This window comes from Sinocyclocheilus rhinocerous, unplaced genomic scaffold (assembly GCF_001515625.1).
Source record: "Sinocyclocheilus rhinocerous isolate Xijiao unplaced genomic scaffold, SAMN03320098_v1.1 scaffold1858, whole genome shotgun sequence".
In the NCBI taxonomy this organism is placed as follows: Eukaryota; Metazoa; Chordata; class Actinopteri; order Cypriniformes; family Cyprinidae; genus Sinocyclocheilus; species Sinocyclocheilus rhinocerous.
The window spans coordinates 808,480-826,982 of record NW_015647052.1 but is presented as its reverse complement, the minus strand read 5'-3'; the positions used below and the strand labels follow the sequence as shown (position 1 = coordinate 826,982).

The 18,503-nt window shown below is 39.2% G+C and overlaps 3 protein-coding genes across 7 annotated transcripts in view; 2 read left to right on the top strand and 1 right to left on the bottom strand.

The window, feature by feature from the left end:
• The first annotated feature begins 518 nt into the window (after nt 1-518).
• Nucleotides 519-4,491, top strand: LOC107708620 (elongation factor 2-like). Its single transcript, XM_016512899.1, has 9 exons — nt 519-623; nt 2,226-2,440; nt 2,838-3,019; nt 3,201-3,412; nt 3,511-3,698; nt 3,785-3,890; nt 3,980-4,093; nt 4,178-4,265; nt 4,478-4,491. Exons 1-9 carry the CDS (start codon nt 621-623, stop codon nt 4,489-4,491), a joined length of 1,122 nt encoding a protein of 373 aa, XP_016368385.1. The 5' UTR covers nt 519-620.
• A 1,301-nt stretch (nt 4,492-5,792) lies between these two features.
• On the top strand, nt 5,793-10,870 carry LOC107708638 (elongation factor 2-like). Its single transcript, XM_016512921.1, has 14 exons — nt 5,793-6,002; nt 6,400-6,581; nt 6,763-6,974; nt 7,073-7,260; nt 7,347-7,452; nt 7,542-7,655; nt 7,740-7,878; nt 7,964-8,159; nt 8,262-8,520; nt 8,601-8,708; nt 8,799-9,152; nt 9,238-9,420; nt 9,497-9,629; nt 10,246-10,870. Exons 1-14 carry the CDS (start codon nt 5,821-5,823, stop codon nt 10,437-10,439), a joined length of 2,550 nt encoding a protein of 849 aa, XP_016368407.1. The 5' UTR covers nt 5,793-5,820; the 3' UTR covers nt 10,440-10,870.
• Nucleotides 10,871-11,354: 484 nt separating this feature from the next.
• Nucleotides 11,355-18,503, bottom strand: part of LOC107708639 (E3 SUMO-protein ligase PIAS2-like) — a 14,708-nt gene continuing 7,559 nt past the window's right edge. For 4 of the 5 annotated variants that reach the window (XM_016512924.1, XM_016512925.1, XM_016512922.1 and 1 more), the window contains 7 exons: nt 15,519-15,592; nt 15,216-15,376; nt 14,950-15,083; nt 14,654-14,831; nt 12,522-12,661; nt 12,379-12,416; nt 11,355-12,283 (listed from right to left, as the gene is read on the bottom strand). In XM_016512924.1, the coding sequence (XP_016368410.1) occupies nt 12,095-12,283; nt 12,379-12,416; nt 12,522-12,661; nt 14,654-14,831; nt 14,950-15,083; nt 15,216-15,376; nt 15,519-15,592 (914 nt within the window). In that variant the 3' untranslated portion in view covers nt 11,355-12,094. The remainder of the gene's footprint in view (nt 12,284-12,378; nt 12,417-12,521; nt 12,662-14,653; nt 14,832-14,949; nt 15,084-15,215; nt 15,377-15,518; nt 15,593-18,503) is intronic. The other variant, XM_016512923.1, reaches the window with a different exon arrangement.

Sequence of the window (18,503 nt, the reverse complement as noted above, 5' to 3'; positions counted from 1 at the left end):
CCATATTTTGCATATCAAACATGTAATAAATGCAGAAGTCATATTATTTTTCCAGTGTTGCAAGCTACTAACATGACCTACTTAAAAATTGTAAAGTTATGTAAGAATACCAGACAATTTCTTTGTGTACATGTATCATGGGTGTGACAAAATATGAGCACACCTAGTAATACATTAAAAAGATAATCTCACCAGAACCTGTGGAACATTCTAGTGATCATCTTAAATTTCAAATGCCATAATTTCATTATTATTATTTTTATTATTAAGAAGACGACGAAGTAATATTAGTGTGTGTGCGCCATGTTTGCATATGTAAATGCTTGATTGTTTATTTATTGAGCATTATTTCTGTGTATTTCTGCGGTCACATGCATAATATAGTTATAGTGCATATTATTAAGTAGTGCAAACTATGTTGAATCTAAATGCCTTCACTGGTCTGTCCAGTAATGGGGTCATCTGGGTCTATATGACTCGCTCCACATGACTCCGCAGTGCTTTCTGTCGCAGCATAAATTAATATTCGACGTCACAGCCTCTCTTTCTCAAGTCCTCCGGCGGAGAGGAGCAGCGACCGCAGCGCGAGGCCGTCCTACACTTGGGAGCCGTTCGCCAAAATGGTACGATATTTCACCGTGTCAGTTCACCAGGCTGCATTAAAATTGACTGAAGCGCTATATTAAAACGTTTTAGTAAATGTAGGACGCATTTCTTCAGTCGTTTATGTATCTTATCTTATTCTGATGTCAATGACGTAATGACAGCCTGCTTTGAAGATTCTCGCATTTGTGTCAACCTTGAACTTGAATCATATACGCTGAACATTTCATTGCTGTCTTTATTTTAAAATGGCCAGGAAAGAGAATGACGCATTCAACTATACGTCTTTTTATTCGATGGGAGCTCAAAATGGATAAGTCACGATTTCAGTAAGTTCGTCATGTAACAGATATACGTTACTACGCGTAAATGTAAAGCACAACCGCATGGATCTTTGTTTTTAAGTGAAAGTAAGCCGTGTTATTTGAGGGTTATGGCCCAGCACGGTGCACTGTGGAATAACGTTACCCCGTTATAAATAGCGCGTTTACGCCCACTGTTCTTTTCTATGCGCGTATTTAAGTTTCATGTGCGGAGAGCGAGCGAGCGAGCCACGAATATAGAGGGTTGCTGGATGCAAATAGGGTTATTATAGTGACGGGGCCGCTGTGTTATTGTTTTTGAGGGGCGAAACAACCCACCTCTCTCATCAGCCTAAACAAGCTTGTCATTGGCTAGTGTATCGCTGCTGGGCAGCGCCTGTGCTGAGGAGACTGCAGCGCCCAGCGGCTCCCCAGAAACTGCGCACTCATGGTACAGACCGCACTTCAGCGCGCTCTCTCAATTAAAAAGCGTTAATGAAATCAGCATTTACTGTTTGAAAGCATAATACACGGAAAAATGCAAGTAAAATGTTTTAACGCATAAGAAGGTGAGCTTACTTGACCATATACAGTAAAAACAGATATTTTGAATATATTAGCCTGTATTTTTAAATAAAATACATGGAAACCTGTAAAAAGTATGAAATGCCTTTTAATTTACGGGAGAAGACTCATATCCAGAATTCCCTGCTTGAACCATCACATTTGTTTGGATTGTATCTAACTTGAAATATTATTATTTTAATATTTTAATTATAATTTAAAAATATATTTAATCGTTACTTATTTCATTAATACTTATTTAATGTTTACTGCATTATCATGTGTCAATAGGTTTTGTGTTTCTGTGCTCTGTCTTTGTTATTATTGGCCATAGGTTATTATGTGGCCCTACATTGCACAACCTGTGGTATTATTAGCACATTTTACAGTAAAATTTTTAAAAATACAATTTTAATAGCTCAAATAGATTGGTGTTAACATTATATAATATAATGACATATACAGTTCCAGTGTACATATACAGTCACCAAAATGGCAATTCTTGTGTTATCCTCTTTTTCTTGTACATTAAAGTTTTTTTTCTGTAAATTTAATTAAAAAATAATTAATTTCGCTTGTATTGAGGAATTAAATGCATGAGCTTAGTTAGACTGTCACTTTTTGTAGGTTCCCATCCTTTAAACCATGAGCCCGAGGCATTCATTTGTTTTTACATCACATTTGTCCCCCACACACAAACAACTCAATCATATTTACTCCACAACAACACTTGACAAACTTGTCTTTGTCCCTCAGGTGAACTTCACGGTAGACCAGATTCGGGAAATCATGGACAAAAAGTCCAACATCAGGAACATGTCTGTGATCGCCCATGTGGACCATGGCAAATCTACTCTCACTGATTCCTTGGTGTGCAAGGCTGGTATTATTGCTTCTGCACGTGCAGGAGAGACCAGATTTACTGACACCAGAAAAGATGAACAGGAGAGATGTATCACCATAAAGTCAACGTAGGTATTCCTGTTTAAAAAGTTTACATTTATTTAAACGTCTCAAATTAGCCATTACTCCAGTGTTCAGTATCACAAGATTCTTCAGAAATCATTCTAATATGCTGATTTGCTGTTGAAGGAACACTTTTTATTATTATCAATGTTGTGCTGCTTAATATTTTTGTTGAAATACATTTTCCAGGATTCTTTGATGTATAGAATTGTAATTATTGTAATTTGTCCTTGCAAAGTATTACTTTCTTTCAACACACATTAGTGGACTGTTGATATAAAACCTTGTAGTTTTTGAGATATGGCTCTTTCATCAACTAGCACGAGTGTCTATTTATCGAGGAAATACCACAATGACATTTTTTACAAACATTGAAACCCTCTACATATGTTTCCCTCACAGGGCCATCTCTCTATATTATGAGCTTGGTGAGAATGACTCAGCCTTCATTAAGCAGTGCAAGGATGGTTTTGGCTTCCTCATCAACCTGATCGACTCACCGGGACATGTTGACTTCTCTTCTGAGGTGACAGCAGCTCTAAGAGTTACAGATGGTGCCCTTGTAGTGGTAGACTGTGTATCAGGTAAGGCAAATTAATTTTAGGATATCAAGTTCACACTTCTTTTCTCTAATGAAGGCAGTCCTCTAAAATGCAATAAGAACATTCAACCACACTAATGGTTTCATCGTATAACCTTATAGTAAGATTTCGATGTCTGACCAAAAAGTGAGTTTAAAAAGGCAAAATTTGAATTGTTCCACAGGTGTATGTGTGCAGACTGAAACCGTCTTGAGACAAGCCATTGCAGAGCGCATCAAGCCTGTCTTGATGATGAACAAGATGGATCGTGCCCTCCTCGAGTTGCAGCTGGAACCCGATGAGCTTTTCCAAACCTTCCAGAGGATTGTGGAGAATGTTAACGTCATCATCTCAACCTACGGTGAAGGAGAGCATGGACCAATGGGAAACATTATGGTAACAGATCAGTAGCAGTTGAGACAGAAAAGTCAACTTTATGAGTCAAATAAATGATTTTGTTTATCTGTTTCTTATTGATTTGGGGGGTACCTTAGGTGGACCCTGTGATTGGGACTGTTGGATTTGGATCAGGTCTCCATGGCTGGGCTTTTACTCTGAAGCAGTTTGCTGAGATGTATGTGGCCAAGTTTGCTGCCAAAGGAGATAAGAAAAAAGCAGACCTTCCTCCAGCAGAACGGGCTAAGAAAGTGGAGGAGATGATGAAAAAGCTTTGGGGAGAAAAGTAAGTGTCTAAGCTGCCCATGTGATTTCCAGTATAAATTGTGTGTATATACAAAATACTCTTTATCTCAAAGCCATCTTTTTCAGGTACTTTGATCCCTCTTGTGGAAAATTCAGCAAATCGGCAGCCAATGCAGATGGCAAGAAGCTTCCTCGTACTTTCTGCCAGCTTGTCTTGGATCCAATCTTTAAGGTTTCCGTTTAAATCAGTTCTTCTTATCACTCGAGTCTTGCTACTGTGACTCATTTACAGCTCATCTCTTATTTGAACTCCTTTCACAGGTTTTTGATGCCATTATGAATTTCAAAAAAGAAGAGACCCAGAAACTGATTGAGAAACTTGAAGTTAAGCTTGATGCAGAAGACAAAGAAAAAGAAGGAAAACCTCTACTTAAGGTACAACTAAAGAACTAAACTTCTGAGAATCTGCACCCTAATTCTACCGTTGCTGTTGACACACGGTTGTTTCGATGCTTCCAGGCTGTGATGCGCCGCTGGTTGCCTGCAGGTGACGCTTTGCTCCAGATGATCACCATCCATCTTCCTTCTCCTATATTAAAACATATTGGTACATTTAGTACGCATTTCTTCAGTCATTTATATAATCTTATTTTATTCTGATGTCAATGACGTAATGACAGCCTGCTTTGAAGATTCTCGCATTTGTGTCAACCTTGAACTTGAATCATATACGCTGAACATTTCATTGCTGTCTTTATTTTAAAATGGCCAGGAAAGAGAATGACGCATTCAACTATACGTCTTTTTATTCGATGGGAGCTCAAAATGGATAAGTCACGATTTCAGTAAGTTCGTCATGTAACAGATATACGTTACTACGCGTAAATGTAAAGCACAACCGCATGGATCTTTGTTTTTAAGTGAAAGTAAGCCGTGTTATTTGAGGGTTATGGCCCAGCACGGTGCACTGTGGAATAACGTTACCCCGTTATAAATAGCGCGTTTACGCCCACTGTTCTTTTCTATGCGCGTATTTAAGTTTCATGTGCGGAGAGCGAGCGAGCGAGCCACGAATATAGAGGGTTGCTGGATGCAAATAGGGTTATTATAGTGACGGGGCCGCTGTGTTATTGTTTTTGAGGGGCGAAACAACCCACCTCTCTCATCAGCCTAAACAAGCTTGTCATTGGCTAGTGTATCGCTGCTGGGCAGCGCCTGTGCTGAGGAGACTGCAGCGCCCAGCGGCTCCCCAGAAACTGCGCACTCATGGTACAGACCGCACTTCAGCGCGCTCTCTCAATTAAAAAGCGTTAATGAAATCAGCATTTACTGTTTGAAAGCATAATACACGGAAAAATGCAAGTAAAATGTTTTAACGCATAAGAAGGTGAGCTTACTTGACCATATACAGTAAAAACAGATATTTTGAATATATTAGCCTGTATTTTTAAATAAAATACATGGAAACCTGTAAAAAGTATGAAATGCCTTTTAATTTACGGGAGAAGACTCATATCCAGAATTCCCTGCTTGAACCATCACATTTGTTTGGATTGTATCTAACTTGAAATATTATTATTTTAATATTTTAATTATAATTTAAAAATATATTTAATCGTTACTTATTTCATTAATACTTATTTAATGTTTACTGCATTATCATGTGTCAATAGGTTTTGTGTTTCTGTGCTCTGTCTTTGTTATTATTGGCCATAGGTTATTATGTGGCCCTACATTGCACAACCTGTGGTATTATTAGCACATTTTACAGTAAAAATACAATTTTAATAGCTCAAATAGATTGGTGTTAACATTATATAATATAATGACATATACAGTTCCAGTGTACATATACAGTCACCAAAATGGCAATTCTTGTGTTATCCTCTTTTTCTTGTACATTAAAGTTTTTTTTCTGTAAATTTAATTAAAAAATAATTAATTTCGCTTGTATTGAGGAATTAAATGCATGAGCTTAGTTAGACTGTCACTTTTTGTAGGTTCCCATCCTTTAAACCATGAGCCCGAGGCATTCATTTGTTTTTACATCACATTTGTCCCCCACACACAAACAACTCAATCATATTTACTCCACAACAACACTTGACAAACTTGTCTTTGTCCCTCAGGTGAACTTCACGGTAGACCAGATTCGGGAAATCATGGACAAAAAGTCCAACATCAGGAACATGTCTGTGATCGCCCATGTGGACCATGGCAAATCTACTCTCACTGATTCCTTGGTGTGCAAGGCTGGTATTATTGCTTCTGCACGTGCAGGAGAGACCAGATTTACTGACACCAGAAAAGATGAACAGGAGAGATGTATCACCATAAAGTCAACGTAGGTATTCCTGTTTAAAAAGTTTACATTTATTTAAACGTCTCAAATTAGCCATTACTCCAGTGTTCAGTATCACAAGATTCTTCAGAAATCATTCTAATATGCTGATTTGCTGTTGAAGGAACACTTTTTATTATTATCAATGTTGTGCTGCTTAATATTTTTGTTGAAATACATTTTCCAGGATTCTTTGATGTATAGAATTGTAATTATTGTAATTTGTCCTTGCAAAGTATTACTTTCTTTCAACACACATTAGTGGACTGTTGATATAAAACCTTGTAGTTTTTGAGATATGGCTCTTTCATCAACTAGCACGAGTGTCTATTTATCGAGGAAATACCACAATGACATTTTTTACAAACATTGAAACCCTCTACATATGTTTCCCTCACAGGGCCATCTCTCTATATTATGAGCTTGGTGAGAATGACTCAGCCTTCATTAAGCAGTGCAAGGATGGTTTTGGCTTCCTCATCAACCTGATCGACTCACCGGGACATGTTGACTTCTCTTCTGAGGTGACAGCAGCTCTAAGAGTTACAGATGGTGCCCTTGTAGTGGTAGACTGTGTATCAGGTAAGGCAAATTAATTTTAGGATATCAAGTTCACACTTCTTTTCTCTAATGAAGGCAGTCCTCTAAAATGCAATAAGAACATTCAACCACACTAATGGTTTCATCGTATAACCTTATAGTAAGATTTCGATGTCTGACCAAAAAGTGAGTTTAAAAAGGCAAAATTTGAATTGTTCCACAGGTGTATGTGTGCAGACTGAAACCGTCTTGAGACAAGCCATTGCAGAGCGCATCAAGCCTGTCTTGATGATGAACAAGATGGATCGTGCCCTCCTCGAGTTGCAGCTGGAACCCGATGAGCTTTTCCAAACCTTCCAGAGGATTGTGGAGAATGTTAACGTCATCATCTCAACCTACGGTGAAGGAGAGCATGGACCAATGGGAAACATTATGGTAACAGATCAGTAGCAGTTGAGACAGAAAAGTCAACTTTATGAGTCAAATAAATGATTTTGTTTATCTGTTTCTTATTGATTTGGGGGGTACCTTAGGTGGACCCTGTGATTGGGACTGTTGGATTTGGATCAGGTCTCCATGGCTGGGCTTTTACTCTGAAGCAGTTTGCTGAGATGTATGTGGCCAAGTTTGCTGCCAAAGGAGATAAGAAAAAAGCAGACCTTCCTCCAGCAGAACGGGCTAAGAAAGTGGAGGAGATGATGAAAAAGCTTTGGGGAGAAAAGTAAGTGTCTAAGCTGCCCATGTGATTTCCAGTATAAATTGTGTGTATATACAAAATACTCTTTATCTCAAAGCCATCTTTTTCAGGTACTTTGATCCCTCTTGTGGAAAATTCAGCAAATCGGCAGCCAATGCAGATGGCAAGAAGCTTCCTCGTACTTTCTGCCAGCTTGTCTTGGATCCAATCTTTAAGGTTTCCGTTTAAATCAGTTCTTCTTATCACTCGAGTCTTGCTACTGTGACTCATTTACAGCTCATCTCTTATTTGAACTCCTTTCACAGGTTTTTGATGCCATTATGAATTTCAAAAAAGAAGAGACCCAGAAACTGATTGAGAAACTTGAAGTTAAGCTTGATGCAGAAGACAAAGAAAAAGAAGGAAAACCTCTACTTAAGGTACAACTAAAGAACTAAACTTCTGAGAATCTGCACCCTAATTCTACCGTTGCTGTTGACACACGGTTGTTTCGATGCTTCCAGGCTGTGATGCGCCGCTGGTTGCCTGCAGGTGACGCTTTGCTCCAGATGATCACCATCCATCTTCCTTCTCCTGTCACTGCCCAAAAGTACCGCTGTGAACTGCTTTACGAGGGTCCTGGAGATGATGAGGCCGCCATGGGTGAGTGTTAACATTGCGAGGTGTTTGACACGTCAGGGAGATCCGTTTTTGCCAGCTTTTTCACATTCCACCTTTGACTTTTCAGGTATAAAGAACTGTGATCCTAAAGCCCCTCTCATGATGTACATCTCCAAGATGGTGCCAACCACCGACAAGGGTAGATTCTATGCCTTTGGTCGTGTCTTCTCTGGTGTTGTTTGTACAGGGCAGAAGGTGCGCATCATGGGCCCAAACTTCACACCAGGAAAAAAGGAGGACTTGTACATAAAGCCAATCCAAAGGTTTGCTGCTGTCAATTACATATACAATACAAGTCATTCTCAATTGATGATTTGATGATCATTACCCTTATTAACATTAGGATCACACTATGTCCTCCTCAGAACTATCTTGATGATGGGTCGCTACGTAGAGCCCATTGAAGAGGTGCCATGCGGGAACATTGTTGGTTTGGTTGGGGTTGATCAGTTCCTAGTTAAGACTGGCACCATTACCACTTTTGAAAATGCTCACAACATGCGTATTATGAAGTTCAGTGTTAGTCCCGTGGTGAGAGTTGCTGTGGAGGCCAAGAACCCAGCTGATCTGCCAAAGTTGGTAGAGGGCCTTAAACGCCTGGCCAAGTCTGATCCTATGGTTCAGGTGAATATCTTAGCAGGGTAATAAGATGGTGAAAACAAAATTCAGTCTTTCCATTAACAAACACAAGTTTCTTCTGCTAGTGTATCATTGAAGAGTCTGGTGAGCACATTGTAGCAGGTGCTGGAGAGCTTCATCTGGAGATTTGCCTAAAAGACCTTGAGGAAGATCATGCCTGCATCCCTCTGAAGGTAGCGCTTGGATGACAATACTGATGAGTTTACAGATATTTTTTACTTCATTCCTTTCCATTAAGAGCTTGAGGCCATTTTTTTTTGCAGAAATCAGACCCAGTTGTGTCATATCGTGAAACCGTCAGTGAAGAATCAGACCAGGTTTGCTTGTCCAAGTCTCCCAACAAGCACAATCGTCTGTACATGAAAGCTCGGCCCCTCCCAGATGGCCTAGCCGAGGACATCGATAAGGGTGATGTGACCGCTCGACAGGAGCTCAAACAGAGAGCTCGCTACCTGGCTGAGAAATACGAATGGGAGGTCGCTGAGGCCCGTAAGATTTGGTGCTTTGGACCAGATGGCACAGGGCCCAACATCCTTGTGGATATCACAAAGGGCGTTCAGTATCTGAATGAGATAAAGGACAGCGTAGTGGCCGGTTTCCAGTGGGCAACCAAAGAAGTGAGTAAAGACAGGTTATGTATTTTAATTTATGCTTAGTCATTTCTACACAGTAATGAGATACTATTTTGTGTTACTTTACCAGGGTGCACTCTGTGAAGAGAACATGCGGGCAGTACGATTTGACATTCATGACGTCACTCTTCACGCTGATGCCATTCATAGAGGTGGCGGTCAGATCATTCCCACAGCCCGCAGAGTTCTGTACGCTTCTGTGCTCACTGCACAGCCAAGACTCATGGAGCCCATTTACCTGGTCGAGATTCAGGTACACATGGTGGTTTTCTAGAACAGAAAAACAAGAGAGCAACCTTGATGTTAATACATTTCCTTTTCTCCTCCAGTGCCCAGAGCAGGTGGTTGGCGGCATCTATGGTGTGCTGAACAGAAAAAGAGGCCATGTGTTTGAGGAGTCCCAAGTGGCTGGTACACCTATATTTGTTGTGAAGGCATACCTACCTGTAAATGAATCATTTGGTAAGTTAATAATCCACACTGATGGCAGCTTAAGTTAAGTTTGTTCAAAATGACAGCAATAGGCATTTATACCATTTTTATAGTGAAAATACATAAACACATTTGTTATTGCAGTTAAACAAATTTTGGTCCCACTTTATATTAAGTGGCCTTAACTACTATGTACTTGCATCAAAAAATAAGTAGAGTGTACTTATTGTGTTCATATTGTATTGCAAAACACTGTCGCTGCTATTGAGGTGGGATACGGGTGGTTAGGGACAGGTTTGGTGATCTGGTTAGGTTTAAGGGTGGGTTATGGTGTAAGGGATGAATCAACAGTGTAATTACAAAATGTAATTACAGAAATCAAATACAGATGTAATTACATGCAGGTATTTTAAAAAATATAAGTACAATGTAAAAACAAGTACACAATAAGTGCATTGTATCAAATGATTAATTTAAATGCAAGTACATAGTAGTTAAGGCCACTTAATATAAAGTGGGACCCACATTTTTTAGCGTTCCCAAATGTTATACATTTCTATGTTAATATATTGTGGATGTTAATTTAAAAATAAAAGTCCTCTGTTTCTTTGGTGCCTATAATTTGCTTGTATTTGTTTCTGTACAGGCTTCACAGCAGACCTGAGGTCTAACACAGGTGGACAGGCCTTCCCTCAGTGTATATTTGACCACTGGCAGATTTTGCCAGGTGATCCATATGACGTAAACAGCAAACCTAGCCAAATTGTGGCTGAGACCCGTAAACGCAAAGGTCTGAAGGAGGGCATCCCAGCACTGGACAACTTCCTGGACAAGCTATAAATTTCTCTGGATTGTACATGGTGATTGAAGCCATTAAACTTACAATGTTAACTTGATGACTATTCAAGTGTATTACGTAATGTTTACACAGAAAATCAATAGAGCTTAATTTAAATATTAAAATCTGCACAATTTGGCAGAAAATAAAATCTGGGCGCGGTAAACCTGTCTGGACGTGTCCATACATAAAGCCAATACAACACAGCTATCTGGACTTAATAATTCAACTTCCAAATGAATATGAAATAATGCTTGAATCACTGTGTATTGGTTTACATGTCTTAGGATGTATATTTATCTTAAATTGTGTCCTCCTTTTGGCAAAGAATTCAAGATTCTCAACAACATTACCTGTACCATTATCAATGGAAAGCTATGTCAATTAAAAACATCAGCGCTGACTGGGAGGCTCAATAAAAGCACTATCAACATTTCCAGCACATCTTTGTTTTTTTACATTTATAATATAAGCATGTTCAACTCAAAAATAGTACACGTAACAAGGGGGAACTTATAAAAGAAATAAACAGCCTGTTACATGCCTTCAAACTTAGTCAAATTGACAGTATGTTGTATGGCTCATAATCCAGTAAGCAGGGCCATCCTTAGTTGATGCTGGGCCCGGTGCGAGGTAGGGAGCGCGGCCCACCCTCGGTCCGTTCGCAATCGCTTTCTGGGGAGGGGGGGGAGGGTGTGGTATCCCCCTCAGTCCGTTCGCCGCGGGGGGCCCCTCAAGCACAGGGCCCGGTGCAACTGCACCAGTTGATATTTGAGATTAATTCAAACCGCAACTCATATCTATTAAGTAAATAACCATTTTACAATTAAAGCAGATTTCTGAAAGACAAAAGATCCCCATCCTATATAAAAACTTGCATAATCCTAAAAAAAACAAAAAAAAACAATGCATGGATTTATTTTCATTAAACTGACCAAAAAACAAGAAATTAGACAGATTACTCCTTGTTTTAAAAACGGGCATATTACAGTTTCTGAGGTGAATGTTAAGATGTGCTCAGATAGCAAAAAAACCTTTCATATAAAATTACAGATTGAAAATAAGTTTACCACATCAGCAAAAGGGAATCTGATGGCACTTGAGCAAATAACCACAAACAAATAAAAAAAAAAGATCTGCTTAGGCGTTCTGCCTTGATATCAGACATGAAGTGAACAAATAAACATTTTACAATATACAACGTACGTTTTTTTTATTGCTGCAATTGAAGTCTTGTAACAAAAAATAATTGCACTGCTGATATCGAAGAGACAACAAACTGAGCTGCCGCTGAAAACCTGCTTCCGTTCAACTGCAGAAATGCCAATGCAAAACATACAATTTAGATGAGTGCCATTATTAGACTCGTCTGAGCTTTCCAGTCCACTCATTTATGCCGTTTGTCTCACTCTGCTCCTCCAATCAAATAGCTAATGGAGGAGAGTCATTGTGTATTTGGCAGTTTCCTCAATTCAAAGGGAAAACAGCTTTATTCAGGTTTGCTTTTTAGAACAGCATTGTTGCGGTCTCAGCCACAACATTTAGAGATCTTCATAGCAGTCCTTCTGGGTCCTTGTCAAAACACGATTCTTGAGGTCCATAGTTAAATGTAGAAAATAACTGTTTTAGTGACTGGCCAATAAAGATGCGCCAGGATTCAGTCTAGTGAGATAATGTCTGATAGGCCTGAAGATCCTCCCGTAATGACACCCGTCTCATGACTCGAGCTGCTGCTATGGGTTGCCGTCTCATACGGAGCTGATGAGGAAACCAGGCTGGTGCTGGTGGTGGCACTCTGAAGGCTGTTGGAGAGGTTGTCTAAAAATATGGGGCCTCTGTAATGCTGCTGAAGAAACAAATAAAACTAGTGGTAAACAGCTGTGCAAACTATTAAAATACATAAAGTACATGCAGTCTCAATATTTCTTTGAAAGAATATACCTGTGGATCCCCTTGAATCAGAGAAAATAAATCAAGACCTTTGGGAAAGATGCGTGTTGTATGACAAACATTAGTTTTCATGTTAAATCTTGATCATGAAGGAAAGAATACTTGATTGGATGGCAGACTAGATAAGTACATACTTTGCATATCTGTGGGAATAGTGGATAAGGTAGAATGGTGGAATGGAACGGAGTAGTCCGCTATTGAGGAGGTCAGGTATGAGGTGTCTAGCGCTTGGACATTTGGCACCCGAACAGTTGATGGCTGGTAAGTCAGGACCCTAAAAGAGGAAACAGAAAAATATGAAAACCAATACATTATAGAGACATCATAGAGAAATAGAGGTTCCACCGCACTCAATGTTTTGAAGATTGTTTTTTTTTTTTTTATCATTCTAGATCATTTTATCTACTGTATCTATAGTAGCAATACTAACGCTTTTCCCAATTGTTATTGCTATAAAATTAATAATAATAATAATAATAGATAATTCAAGCTAATAAAACATTTTGCAACAAAACTGAGTGCAGCATTTTATTCATTTTTTAAACCTGTTTAGCGTTCCACTGTACCGACTGTGGTACACTGCGTTTTTTTGAGGGTTAACTTTGTGACATACAACTCAAAAAAAAAAAAACTAAACTAAACATGTCACATATCTTTGGAAAGCTGAGATTCTTGTGATTCGAATGATGCAAACCATTTTAAGATACAATCAACACAGCAGTGTCTTTGTCAGACCGCCAACAAAGCTTCATGCTGTGATCACACGGGGGAAATTCACTTACTACAGCAGCTCCAGAGCCACAAAAAAACAAGAAAAAAAAAAATTTGAAATAAAAATAAATATGGAACAGATAATACAGTGCAGGTATACTGTAATAGTGCTACATATTGTTGTTGTTGCAATTAAAGAGTCTGACTGCTATTGGAAGGAAGGACCTGCGGTGGCGCTCCCTCTTGCACTGTGGGTGCACCAGTCTGTTGCTGAAAGAACTGGTCAAGGACCCCACAGTCTCATGCAGGGGGTGAGAGATGTTATCCATAATGGAGCTCAGCTTAGCTAACACCCTCCTCTCCCCCACTTCCTCAATGGTGTCCAGAGGACATTCCAGGATCGAGCTGGCCCTCTTTACCCATTTATTAAGTCTTTTTCTATCCCCCTCAGTGCTTCCAGTAGTTCCCAACAGACTACCACATAAAAGATCGCAGAAGCCACCACAGTTTTATAGAAAGATTTCAACAGTAAACTGCACATACCAAATGACCTCAGTCTCCTCAGCAAGTGAAGATGACTTTGGCCCTTCTTGTACAGAACCTCAGTTTTGTTGGACCAGTCCAGTTTATTGTTGCGGTGAACACCCAGGTATTTGTATGTTGCCACCAGCTCAATGTTCAAACCCTGGCTGTTCACCGGTATAATCTGTGATGTCTTCCTGCGAAAAACGATCACCATCTCCTTTGTCTTGCTGGCATTAATGTAAAGACGGTTTAATGCACACCAGTTCACAAAATCAGAGATGACCTGCCGATGTGAAAAATGAAATCTGATGTATACAGGGTAAAAAGAAAAGGAGCGAGCACTGTGCCCTGTGGGGCCCCTGTACTGCAAACCAACACATCAGACACACAGTTCTGTAGCCTCACATACTGTGGTCTGTCAGTGAGGTTATTGATGATCCATGCAGCCAAGTGACAGTCGACTCCAGCTCCTAATAGCTTCCCCTTAAGCAGTGACAGCTGTATTGTGTTGAAAGTGCTGGAGCTTTTTCAGCTAATAGCTCCCAGCTAGTCATCTGCAGGCATCTGTTTACAAAAAAATGTAGGTGGAATGTTTTTTTTCCTTTTTCAGTGTGTTCAAAGTTCTATTACTCAGTACCAGTAAGACTTACAGTGATACTGAGGTTTGTTCCATTTAGGAACAAACCTCAGAGTGTCACCTTTCAAAAGAGGCCAAAACCATGCATATACTCCAAATGGTTCAAGAACAGCATGTCATTTACTTTGGGTATACCTTTTTAGGCGTTTTAGGGAAATTTTACAGGAATGCTAAGGGGTTAAAAGCTTTTAGCAATCTGACTACGACTTTTTCAGGTCTAGAGATTACATTTTTAGAATTCCCTGATATCTCAAGGTTTCCCATCACCATGGGTAATTTGATTATTGTAAAGTTCAGGGTTCATTCAAAATATGGTCACGAAAGGGCAAGGCTTAAAGAAGAGGTACACAGAAATGTCTGGTCTGATTTCTAGTGAATCAATAAAAGACAAACCCTTTGTTGTGCATCTCCTCAGCCTTTGACATGTAGACACAGCGCTTTTTCAGAGGAGGATCACTGTCCTCTTCATCATCAGATGAGCTCTCTAGCGTGAGGTCGATTACGTCTCCTTTTTTTGTGCTGCTGGTTTCTGGGGGTGGCACCACTGCACTTTGCCGCACTGGGACAGCGCCTGAGAGGTCATGAATCACTTTAAAAATGCATCAAACATGGTAATCATATATATAATTAGTTAAAACCTCACACACACAGAGAGTGCTCACACATTTTAAAAGGTTAATGAACCTTACAATCAATTTTTGGGATACATGGAGATGACATTTTCAACGTCTCCTTCTTTGGTCTCATTGGACACCAAGTCCCATCTTCCTGAAACTTGATTTCATCAACATCTGTGCAGTCATTAAGTATTTCCATGAAGAGCCTGACAAGTAGAGAGTGCCTAGTTTACTTAATGGAAATTACTCTCAATAAACGCAAAACAATTCAATGATTTACTGTGGTTAAAGAGGCTGAGTGTTTCTCACCACTTCAGTTATAGTGAAAGTAATCTCACCCATCTATAATCAGACTCTCATATGTGGCTTTTTTGTCACAGACGGGACAGATCCAGGTGGGCTTCTTCTCATTCATTTGCAGGTATAGAGCAGCATCAAAGCACTGCAGGTGAGAACAGGTGACAGCTCGGCAGGGTACCGTAAGACGCATCTTGCCAAGCTATATGAAGAGAGGATTTTTTTTGGTCACACACTATTCTTTTTTTTACCGTACAACATCAGCGCACAAAACAAACAATAAAAACTGTTATTTAAAGTGACGTTCATGAGTCAGCTAAGATCTCATGAAGGCAGCAACTTACTGGACACATGAGTGAGACTCGTAAACTAGTTGTGGCAATTTCACTGTCAGGGTCTGCCGTGAGTTTTTCTTTAACTGTTACAATAGTGAAAAGAGGGTGGATTTAGTAAATTATTTCAATAATTCAGTCAATTAATTCAATATGAGAATGGAAAAGCAGAATTCATTAAAAAGATAGACAATGACAACAAATAAAATAAGACCAGAGAACTGTCAAGTGTGATAGATCATATTCATATTTACAATTAAGGCCCTGTTCACACCTGGTATTAAGATGTGTTTTCGTCGATCCGATCAGAAGTGGACAGCGCTAAATACAGGTGTGAACGGGGTCTAAAGGTTTTGAGCTTGTCCACTTTCGACCACTTCCAGAGGTAGTGGAAAATGCATTCGACTGGACTACGCTCGTAGTGTGGAATGCGTTCGAACAGCTGCTAAAGACCGCCTACTCTCCGCTGACTGAGCTAATTCTTAAAAATTACCATGCTCATTTCCTATCCATTAACCAACAAAATTAGAATGTTAAATTAGATTTATATTAAATTACAATGGATAAGTATATATGACCCATTAACATTAAAAGTTTTTCAATTCAGTGGTTTAGATTAGCATGTGCATAAGCAACAGGAGAAAACTGAAAAAAAACCAGAATAAAATGACATATGATAGGAATATAATGAATAGGCCTACATAAAATATGTTTCAGTTAAATGATTATCATAAATTATCATAATTATCAACAAGTTTTGTTTCATTTTTATAGTACCACAAGTTTAAGTAAACAGAGACGGATGAAAGCGCATCCTGTTTGCTTTCTTTATTTTACTAAGGCACAGTTTTGTTCTTATTGTGAATATTTTAGTTTTTTCTGCTGTGATAAGGACAACATCCGTACAATATCCTCTTGCATGCACACAACATCATTTATAGCATTGCTAGATGTTTATAGGCCTATGTTGTTTATAACAAATGCCATTATAATTTGTGTATTTTATAATCGTATATATAATTTTGTACTATAATTTTATAGCTACTTATATTTTCTGATTTGTATCTTATTCTGTTCTGAATACCGGTAAAATTTAAAGGATTTGCTGACAACTTATGGGTAATGTTTTTTTTTTTCTTTCAGCGCAATTTTGACTGATATGTGTAGCAAAAATTTTTATCCATGCAGTAAACGTTTCAAAAATAGTTTTTTTTTTGGGCCTGGGGGTATGGGGGAAACCCCACAGAATTCAGTTCATATGTAAATTGCGTGAGCTTATTTCACAATATTAGATCAAAAGATCAGAAAAAGCCCACATACACTGGCCCAGACTCCCCTCAAAAGAAATCAGGACAGAAGTGGTTGAAAGTAGACAGTAGAGATGTATTAAAACAGCAGTTGTGAACGGGAATGAGTCTCCCTCGTCTACTTGAGATCAGGGCCCGTATTTATCAAGCCTCTGAGAATTACTCTCAAGAACACTGCTAAGAATTGACTAAAGTGTAAAAAAAATTCTTGGCTCAAAGCTGCGCTTAAAAGTTAGTTATCAAGCATCTCAGTTGTAATTTAAGCGAAGTGTAGGACTAAATGTTAAGTGTCAGTCTTAGAGTTGATTCACGACACTTTGCTGTGACACAAACGGGATTTTGGATGACGAAATACGCATGGACCAATTACTGAATAGATTTCCTTATTTAAGAATATTCAATGTGAATTTATCTGAGAATGGTTAAATTATAAGAGTTTACATTCAACACACATTTGACAATAAAGAATTTTCAAGAGAATACATTATGGTAAGGAAACGAATCGTCATCACAACCTTCAATTTCGGGTTGTGCCGGTAGACGATACTATCGTGTATTGACGATAGTCAGAGATATCGCCTGTTGCTGATTTCTTTGACGACAGCAAGACGATTATTATTATTATTATCCGTCAAAAATATAGGCACCTATCTTTAGTGATGCAGCGCAGAGAGCCGCTTCAGAAACTTGCCGCGGCGCGGATGGCGAGTAGCCGGGATCAGCTCCGGTGTGTCGGAGTCATAATGCACCGCAGACGTGTGCAGTGAAAATAAGGGGTAAGAGATTTATTCATGATACAGTGTAGGTAGCTTCACTGATTATAACGGGAGTGTTTTTAAAGAGCATATAATACTCGCGCTAGACTGAAGTCAGTTATGATGTTCTTTGGTAATGTAAATATTCTTTGCTCATTTCTGTTTGAATAACTGAGGAAAAGAAATGTAACCGTTTTATTAACTGCTCGTCGTCAAACATTTCAAGAACATTCTTCCTCTCCTGAAAGATTCGCCGCACGTCTCTGTCTCCTCAGCTCCATCACAAGCCCCTACTGGCAACTCCTAACCACTTGAGAGACCTCTCCAGCGGTCTTAAATAACTGGGAGAGTAAGAGTGATTCTTAGCTTTAAGGAATTTGATAACTTGCTTTTATACTTAAGTTTGAAAGTAGGAGTAAATTTAATGAATTCTCAGCACTTAAGACTAAAATGGCACTTTGAGAATATGGGCCCTGATATGGGTTTCAGAATTGGGTGTGCCAAAATGGCTCGATAGCGCCACCTATAAAATTTCAACAACGCGCCCCTCCCACACCATTTCACGTACGTGTATGAAATTCGGTACATTTATGTAATGTGCCAATACCTACAAAAAAGTATCTTGGAGCAAAGTCCTAAACACAACAGGAAGTCAGCCATTTTGAATTTCCTTTACGAGTTTTGTGCAGTTTGTGCAGCCATTTTCAGGCCTCGTACTTTAACGAACTCCTCCTACAGTTTTAATCGGATCATCTTCAAATATGGTGAGTGTAATCATAAGGCCTTTGCGATGCTAACTTGCGAAGATCTTGAGTTTTCGTCAAAGGGCGTGTCCCTGGCAGCCTGACAAAATTCAATGTTTTGCCATGAAACAGGAAGTTGCTGTAACTCAGGCAAGCAATGTCCGATCTGCCCCAAACTTCACACGTTTGATA